We start from the raw sequence: 10,233 nt of genomic DNA on the forward strand, positions 1-10,233 counted from the left end.
AAAAAAAAAAAGATATGGATGGAAAATTAAGCAAGATAGATATTGAAAACTTAAGAAATCCAGCCCTGTAGAGTGACAGGGAATGTGGTTATTTATTCATATAATTCCCTTTATAATAGTGATCATTCTTCAGTACATTTTTTCCCCAGTTCTAGTAAAATAAAATTGCATGTAAGTTTAAAGTGCACAGCATAATGATTTGCCTTCCATATATTATGAAATGGTTTAGTTAACACACACTATCTCCTGAACGTACAAAAAGAAAAAAAAACTTATGTTCTTTTGGTGTGTGTTCTTAGTAGCTACCAATTTCCTCTACACCACACAGCAGAGTTAACTAACGTAATAAACTGTACACTACATCCCAAGTACTCAGTTTCTGATAACTGGAAACTTGTACATTTTGAACACCGTCTTCCAATTTCTCTTACCAACCCCACCCCTGTCACTGGTAACCACAAATCTGATCACTATCTTTTTTTCTATGAATTTGGTTTTCATGAGTGTATGTGTGTGTGTGTTTGATTCCACTTATGAGAGATATCATGTGTATTTGTCTTCGATTCATCACACTAGTTTTTATACTAAAAATCTACTTGTTCTGAAAACTGATAGCTTACACACTCAAGGTGGCCTTAAACTGAGTTTGAAAACATCCTGTTCTGGATATGAAGAAGATAAATAGTAACTGGAATGGTGCAGCACTGTAATGGGATGTTAAATAAAAGGAAGAAGTATGGAGAATATGGCAAGTTGTAAAGTCTAAGCCCATGCAAAGGTATAGATATTAGTGAACTTTAACCAACTGTTACAATTTGAGAAAATGTGCCAATTGTTACTTGCTTATTAGATTTAACTGAAAGGGAAAAGCTCTCAAATTTTAAATGAACTCTTGTAATAGTTAGATGTTGGCCCCTACATTATATAAGACAAAGAAAAAAGCACATTTTCCAGGGACTTATTTGGAGTTCCAGAAGACTGAAGGGATGACAGGGAAGAAAATAAGGGGAGAGAGAGGCCAATGAGATGGGGGAGTGAGGCAATGTAGGCAGAGAAATAGCAGGCAAAAGCCCACTGGCAAGGGTGAGGTTGAAGAGATTTTAAAGATACCTACAATAACATAGAGTTTTGTCATTTTAACTTGAAATAGATAACAGAGGGATAAAACTACAAAAGAGAAGGCATTCTAACTGGCAAGAAATGGTGGTTTTTAATTAACAGAGGAGCTTTGTCTTTTGAGTCAGAAAGATCCTCATTCAACACCTCTTCCCCTTCATAAAAACAGGGGTTGTATTTGTATTTGTGTATAGAGACTTGTATTACCTTGTAATAAAGCAAACATTAGCATTCCTTTATGAACAATAGATGACAATATCATCAAACTCAGACTGGCTATGAAGATTGATACTACACAACGAATCTTTAGCACAGTTTATGGCACATTTTAAGTATTCAACAAATTGTACACTATTGGCTTTTATTGAAGAAGTTTCCACAAGAACAATAACAATCAGACATATTTGAGTGACATTAAGAAGGAAGAATTTATAAGTCTTGATTAACTGAATATGCCTCTTACATGGAAAAGCAGAAAGGATCAATTGCAGATTTCCGGCAGTGATAGGAAGCAAATTTCAGTGTAATAATAAATAGGAAAAAAAAGGGATTGATTTTAAAAGGGGAAATTATATGTTCAGTTTTCCATACAACCCTGGAAGAACTAGACATTTAGTTCTGGGATGAGAACATTCACCTACATATACATTTTCACAACTTGCCAACAAAAAGTGGCAATGGAAGCCATGGAAATATATTAGCTCAAGAAAAAAAAAATGTACTGAAAGGGAAAGATGATCAAGAACAAAGAGACCAAACAAATCAACCAGTGTGCTAATTACTTATAGACTTGGTGTGAAGGTGAGGGAGAGCTGGGCTGCTGAGGCGCAAGGGCAGAGCCTCTTCTGTGAAGCAGGCATCTCCAGTGTCAGAAAAGCCAACAGAGCTCAAGCCGAACTTTCTCGTAGACCACATGGGAGGGGAACAGGATCAAAACAGAGTGAGAAGAGCACAAGGGACTATCATGATGGCAGAATGGTGAACTGGTGATGGGAATTCCATGGGGACTATAACAGAGATAAAAAAGCATACATTGTGGCCCTCCCTGGTGGTACAATGGGTTAAAGTGCAGCAGTGCAAGCTAGCCACAGCTGCTTCAGTGTGAGTTAGACACCCCCTTCCCAGGTGTGATCACAAGGCACAGCAGACCTCTCCTGTCATGCCCACTGCTCCCCGCAGCAGTGTACTTCGTCTATCTGCCTGTTCTGCTCCCCACTCTGTCTCTGGTGAAACCTCTCATGCCCCTCTCTTACCTGTAACTCAGTTCTGTATGCATAAAATAAATAAATCTTTTTTAAAAAGAAAAAGCATACACTGTATAAAAATGAGGTAAAAGATATACAAAAGAAAAAGAGAAGAAATGACAGAGTCACTGCATAGTAAGTATAGAACCTTATACTATAAAGTCAGACCTTATCTCTCAATCAGTAACTGACAAGATATATGGAATTGTGCTAACTATGAAGACGTGAACTTCCCTTCATGTGGACCAATCACTGTATCTGGATCCAGTTTTCGATACTGTGGAAGAATCTTGAATAACTGTTCTAGTATCTAGAATAACTGCAAAAAGAAGAAACAGTGCTAAATATCTGAGAACTACTCCCAGGAAATCTGGTTTAATTGCTTGAGACTGGGCCCAAGTATCAGAGTCCTTTGTAACCCAAGGTGGTTTCAACAGGTCCCCAAAATTTGGAATTCTGGTTGAGGGGGACACAGTCCATTAATCAGCCTGGTCTCCATCAATAGAGACAAAATTAGAATATAATCTAAATCACCAATAGCTAGAAATTCAGGCAAGTTATTTCCCCAAATAAATATAAGAAAAATTACTAGAAGCAGCAGCGATGGAGCCTAGCTGGCACTATCAGAAGTCTACTACTGTGCAGGCTACACACTTATTGCCATACAAGTACTGTGTGCCACAGAGTGTGCACTGGAGCCACTACACACTTCTCTTCACACACACTGCCAATCTATCACACCACCCTAAAAAGGGAATGTCACTGTTCTTCCATGTGAGCCACTCTAGGTGTTATAGGGAACATTATTCTAAGTACAGAAATAGATAAATAATCCTTACAGAACAAAACCTAGAGATATGACTATAAAATTGAGGCTACCCTCAAGGGAGGAGGAGGATACAGAGCAAATGGGGAAAGGGGCTCAGTGGTTTATGGTGGAGGATTCTAGGTGTCCTGGGGTTGGCGGTGGTGTGGTAACATGCATCTCAAGAGCAGTGATCCTATGTCTCTGAATCATATACAGTGTTGTAAATCAACGTATAAATAATGAAATAAATAACATAATAAATAGTCCTTCAATATAAAAATCATAATTACTTCATATTTAAGAAAAACAAAAAGGATATCAGAAGTGCTGGATGAATAAGAGATTGAGTCATGGATGAGAGGATATGGAGAATGGAGAAGTCTGTGGTGTAACTAGCTTCTGCGTATGTTTTTATGGGGTTCAGGCAAGTATACCCTAGACTTATTTAGCAATATTTACCTGCTGTTGTTTCTGGAAAAGAAAAAAGTTACTTGTAGGAAGTTATAGTGATGAAGAGGGTTAGGTTGGAGATAGGTAACTAATGCTAGATTTTGTATCCTCAAGGCTGAGACCATACAGGGAAAAATTCCCAGACAAGCCTTTAATCTTTGCAATGCAGTATGCTTCAGGAATTTCCACTTATTGTTCCACATGTCACTAAGCTGCCCTCAGGAGTGCAATGAAGCTCAGCTTCCACACATATGTTTTGGTGCAAGTAATGCCACACATTCTGCATAATTATAAGGAACATCCATCTTTTGTCTGCGACCCAAAATGCTGTGGTTTGAACATCAGGCAACCCTATGGCAACATAAAATTTTCATGGTTTGGGAACAACTATTCTAGGTGATCCCTTGGAATGCAAGGCAAAACATTCTCATATTCCTCCTCAGTGGATTAGCTTCTTAAATGGCAAGTCATGCATTTTAGGTCTCCACTCTGTCTCAGTGCTTGAGTTTTCCAGTTGGAAACAAAGAAACTATTTCCCCCAGGTGGTCATCCAAGTTAGAAAGTGAACTATGTGCTCTAAAGACCAGTCACACTGCTCAGTTTGCAGTTGGTGGTGACATGTTTTAAGTGAATGGTATTCTCAACAATGTCAGATCAGCTTCAAAATACATTCTGTAGGGAAGTCCTACAAGATGCCAGTGAAAGAATATTGTGATGAACGCCAACTCACACCGAATGGCTCACACTGAAGTTTAATAATGAAAGTTCACAATTTTTTAAGTATTTGAAATCTATAAATGTTTCTTACAAATATTTGAGCATAAAGAGAATGACCAAAAGTATTTTTCTTTGAATTGAGCACACCTATACTTGTACTTATTTACTCTGAAATGGGATAATCACCCCTTTGACAGTCTTGGAACAGAACAGACCCCTTCCTAGAATACTCTCTTTTAAATAAGTAACAGAAAACACACAGAATTATTTATTTAAAGAATTACATTAGAATACATTAGTTCAGGTTCGCAGAACTGAAGGAACTGTGGGTTTAAGTTGAGAAACTAATGTTTCATATTCTCAAATTTTATTCAAAGGTGAATTCAAGGTATTTCAAACAACATGTCAGAAAATGCCTTGGCAAACAAATTCAGACATTCATATTGCCGGGCAGGGAATGGGAATACCAGCTGAAAGAGTGGCTGTGCATTTTTGAGCTAGTGGAACTGAGGCAAAATGCACGTTGTGCCTGTCTACAGGGCATGCCACAGCACCCAGTAAATTTTTACCACATGGGAATGTGGGTCTCTAAGGCCATGAATTTCCTCTTTTTCAAGAGATGCCAGTCATTTGAACTTTCATATGAATTATTCATACTTGTTCATGTTGGTTTGAAGAAAAATTAACACTTTGGAACAAAGGAAACTTTCTTAACCAGATTTATCTGAAATGCTACATTTAAGAAAAGTGAGAAGAATTGGAAGAAATTAATTACTCATTTCATATCTTTTTATGCATTTTTTACTATCACTTTCTTTATTACATTTATTTGGAAAACATACTAATTAGTTTAAATTTAATTTCCTTCTTAGAGGGGTAGTATACTACCCTATCAAACAATGAAAGGATTCAGGCACCAAATTGTTTTTATTTCCTGAGAAACATTTGTTGCAAACCTACTCTTATGTGATAGACACTATACACCTTGGTAAGAATATAAAGATTATGACATTGATTTTATTTCTGGAGCATACCGTGTAGAAAGAGATATACCAAGTATTTTGAAACAGTTTGTCAAAACCTATCACAGAGATATGTAAAAAGTACAAAGGGAGGAAAACACATCTTCCCAGGAAATTGAAAGGGAATCTCAGAGGAGAGATCTTGTTATGTGGACCTTTGTATCAAGGGGCCCCGATTAGTAATAATAACAAGCTATTCTGAAGAACTGGGCTTTTATCCTAGAGGAAACAGACAGTCATTGCAAAATTTTTAAAGGAGAATTGATATATTAATATGTTAACTACCATTATTGCTGCAGGATGGAATTTGGTCTATGGCTGCAGGATGGAGACAGAATAGAGAATGAAACCCCACAAAATGATGACTTCAATCATTCAGACAGCGAATGAAGGTTGCATCAGGGGTCATAACTGACCTGGGTTGTAAAGATATCTGGGACATAGAAATAATGGACTTTGGCAGAGTGGTGAAGAGGGATGAGTTGAGAGTGACTCTTAAGACTCCCTTTGAGAAGTAGCATAATATAAAGTTGAAGTATAATATCTGCAACCAGTCTACTTCACTGCAAATTCTAGCTCTTCATGTATTTGCTGTGTGACTTTGGAAAAGTTAGGGACCCTCTTTGTGTCTCACGTATGTGTATGTCAGGTACTCTAATAACAGTGTTTACATTTGTGCCTGAAAATTATGGTTATTCATTATTACAATTCTGTTGAGATGGTGGTATCACTTGGCTTATTTGTCTGTTTGTTTTATAAGACTAAATATTGCATTTGAAGTTCTTTCAGAAGATTCTAGGCTAGAATAATTGAAGATGTGGATCTTCAGTTGAGAAGAAAGTTTCTTCTACACAGTGATGATGTTTAAAGCCTCTTATGTAGTTAAAATAGCTGAAGATATTTTTTTGAGACTAAATCCAGGGTTTGATGTTTAATAGATTGATAAAGTAAGAGGCTTTAGCATCTCATAGGAAAAGAGGCCAGAAAGCTAGCAGGAAAAAATCCAAAAGAGCAATGTCTAAAAATTAAAAGAAAAATTTTTAGTATAGTTAACACAGAAAATTCTATTGAGGAGTCCAGGGCAATGCTAATAAGCAAGCATTTGCATTTAAAGTTGAGAAAATTTTAATGAAATGATTTTAAATGGATACTTGATAGATGAGATAAAGAAAACAATAAAGTGTTAGTTTCTAATGTATTTCTTAGGAAAGAAGAGTAAAACAACTGTGAGTTTAAACTACATAACTTACCATACTTACCACGACAAAAAAAAAATGTTGATTTCAACAATTTCATGTGACTCAACTATACTCAGACAGAACTGAAAAGGTACTTTTAAACATTAGTAGGTAACAGCAGATACTTGTTAGGTTGTGTGTTAGGAAGCTGAGTAGGTGGGTACTTTGGTGGTGGGGGTTCTATGGTAATGACTTCTGAAGGAGGAGCCTGTGCTTCCTAAATACCAGCAACAACATTGTAAACTAACAATACATCATTAAACAAAGTACCAGTTCTTTCTTCTAAGTTTCCAAAAGAAACAGAGCTGATAATGACTGGCAGTATTGTATTGCTGTAAATAGGAGGTAGTGACTGATATTTAAATGCCATCCTTACTCTATAGCCTACTGTAGTTCTTTTCCTTGACACTTCCCCTTTGAGTTTAAAAACTGCAGGGATGAAAACTAAATGCAAAAATAATTCGAAGGGAATGATATTTGCACCTTTCCAAAGAAATGTCTTCTATTACTAATAACATTGGTATTATGAAAAAGTCTACTTATTTTGGCAGTGTAGCGTATAAAGTATAAAAGGTTAAGAGTGTTGGCTTTGGAAGCAAGCCCTGACCCTACCACTTATCAGGTATGAGACCCAGGGATATTACTTACTTTTTTAAGTCTCCATTTTCCCATATGGAATATAAAGAAGAAACAGTTGCCTCTCGGGGCTTGTTAGGGTTAGAGAAAATAATGTATATAAGGGCTTGAGAATAGTATCCCTCACAGCAAATGCTAGCTTATGATAGTTCACATTTTTTCTTTCACAGTAGGTAAGTATCCGAATGTTTGAGAGAACTATTGAAAAGAATAGGTACTTTTTAGGGTTCATCTTTTCATACACCAACAAAAATCTTTAAGCTCTTTCTAGCCCTGTCCAACCACCTGTAGTCTTTTAAGAGAACTAGCAGCCAGATTCATAACTTTCCATTATTCAAGGACTGAGTAAGCTTTGCACTGCTCATCAGTCGGGCTGGTTAATGTATTTCTCCAAATACATAACTCATAAAACAATAAACCTCAAAATTCACACCCAAGTAAAAACCATTTAACTAACTACCAAAGACTAACACATAACACATTTACTGATGATGTATACCAAGTATCTTTCTCATATCCCAAAGTTTCCTTATAAACTTGATATTTCAAAAGATAAACATTTAGTTTTAATGCATATTACTTTCACTTTTTTTCAATTAAAGCAAAATAAATGTATAAAATATACTGAAATAATCTGGTGAAAAAGTCATTTTAAGTTCATTACCTAAATTTGAAAATAGGTGGAGATATTTTATTTTGAATTAATAGCAACAGGTTAAAATTCCCTAACCTGTCATTTACTTCGCTCTTTTTGGAAAGATGACTATGATCTCTTACTGACAAATGGTCATCAAAAATGGAATTCAAACTGTTCAGGGAGATGAAATCCCATAAAGTATGATAGTGTCATGGATCTTAAAATCAAGTCACCAGTGCACATGTTCCTAATCAGACTAAAAACAAATACACAAACCAGTTTGTTCCAGCTACAGAATAATTCAATTAAAACATGCTTATAATTTAACATTATGAATAATAGTTTAAGTTAGGGAGGTAGTAAAACTGCAAGGAAATATAAACCTACAGACTCTATGCCAAGAAAAGTGTTGCAAATTCTCAAGATTGATCTTGCTACAGGTAAGTGTAAAAAAACAACACTGAACATCTCTGTAAGGCAAACATACATATGCACAACTCCACACACACACACTCACGGTTGCTTGTGCACACTAGTTAACAGCTCAGTCAAGAGAAATCCATCTAACTCCAGACTATCATTTAGGATTTAGCATCTGCTTTGGAAAAGTCAAAAATCAGACTTCTTACCAGTTTAAATTTCTTATTGAGAAGTAGATTCAGTACATAATGTGATACAGAATTAAATCAGCATGCACAGTAAAACATAAGCTCTAAGGACATAAAGGATTCTCTTTGCAAATAATGATCTTGGCAAAAAGCCTCCTTTATGTACAGAAAGCTCTGTTCTTTGCCTATAGCAACTCTCAAGGCTACAACAGGTAATTGTGTACTGCTAATTAGGGTTACAACGATATGTTCAAGCCAAGAGATATTTTATAGCTCCATTCAGCAAAAGTAGGAAACTATATCAGCAAGGTCAAGTTATTAAACTCCAACAATTACTGACCTTTTGCTCTTATATAGAATTAATTTTAACATAAATATGTAAAGCCATTCAACAATTGGCTCAATGATTAATAGCTACTTTAATATTAGCAAAGGAAGGCAACTAGGAAAACTTTCTTACACAGAGTCAATGTGCTTATTTCTACAAAGTTAATTAAAATATCCACTTCATTAGCTAAATTGTTGCCCCGAGGTCACAACCCTCTTCCAAGAAAGCAAAGCAAAGTGATATCCATTCTTCTCAAAGTAGGAAAGTCAAATGAAGCACATTACCTTGTGTTACCTGTTGAACAGCCAACATAAACCCAGACACGGTATCTGGAAGCAAATTTTCTTTCAGATTGTAATGTGGTGCCCATTCCAAAATCGGTAGCCGCCTTCTGCACCACTGCTTAATATCTTCACAATGAGGGGTATGCATCTTGCTCCAGAGCACGCTTTTCTTTTTCCTTTTTGCCCCTGTCATTTTTCAGATTCACTCTTGTAGAAGCAAACTTCTTTAGACAAAAAAAAAAAAGTTGCAGAACACCTCCTTTCAATGCCAGACTTCAATTCGTCTGTGGTTTACAATGTCAAAGTCATCCAGAAAGCAATCAATGGGGGGGGGGGGGGGGGGGGGGGGGGGGAGAAATGGGGAGAAAGATGAAAATAAATGAAAAGAGAGAGGCATAGGAGATCGAGAGAGGTGCAAAAACAGGGGGAGATGAAGAGGGAAGAGAGAGAGAGAGAAATTAACAGAAACACTTAAATATATACAGCTGGACCCTATGTCTTATTATAGTGCAGCAAATTATTCCAGTTAAAAGATACAGATTAAAACCTGGAATTCTTATCTGAGTGGGATGGAGAAATGATTCCTGTTAAGTGATACTTTTCTGATCTTAGAAAAGTAATTGTTCGGTGTTAAGTTGATCTAGAGCTCTGTCGCCAGTAATTCCCCTTATATTCACTGTAGCCTTATGTTTTTGGCCACAATCCCAATGGCTAATGAGGTAGTTCTGGGCGTGTGTTGGAAGTGGGCTGGGTTATGCTAATGAAACCAGGAAGCATACAGCTAGTCCAATCTCTCCCGACAAGCTATGCAAAAACAAAACTGCCAGAGGGGTATGTTGAACAAAATGTATTCAGAGAATCTAGCCTTCTTCTTTGGGAAATATGGACTTTTAACTGTCAAACAACTGACTGTCAGTTCAAAATTCAGCAACATCAGAAGGCATTGCTAAATGTTATCTTTCTCATTGCCTGGTAAATCAGACTTTCATTCATATAGAAACATTCAGACAGTTACTGCCCAGCCTGGGAACAGAATAGCCAGTTGTCATAAACAAACTGAAATTTCATCTCATGGGCTAAGAAAGTAAGCTTCACAATGAACAAATATTTGTGGCTACAGTTCTTCCTTGTCTGAAAGTGTTCAT

General features: G+C 36.5%; 1 protein-coding gene across 1 annotated transcript in view; it reads right to left on the reverse strand.

Moving 5' to 3' along the window:
* The window catches only part of SLC26A7 (solute carrier family 26 (anion exchanger), member 7), a 91,194-nt gene extending 81,803 nt beyond the window's left edge, over positions 1-9,391 (reverse strand). The window contains exon 1 of the mRNA XM_004679736.2: positions 9,089-9,391. Within this exon, the coding sequence (XP_004679793.1) occupies positions 9,089-9,281 (193 nt within the window). The 5' untranslated portion in view covers positions 9,282-9,391. The remainder of the gene's footprint in view (positions 1-9,088) is intronic.
* Positions 9,392-10,233: the final 842 nt, after the last annotated feature.

This window comes from Condylura cristata, unplaced genomic scaffold, assembly GCF_000260355.1.
Source record: "Condylura cristata isolate star-nosed mole 26May11 unplaced genomic scaffold, ConCri1.0 scaffold00009, whole genome shotgun sequence".
In the NCBI taxonomy this organism is placed as follows: Eukaryota; Metazoa; Chordata; class Mammalia; order Eulipotyphla; family Talpidae; genus Condylura; species Condylura cristata.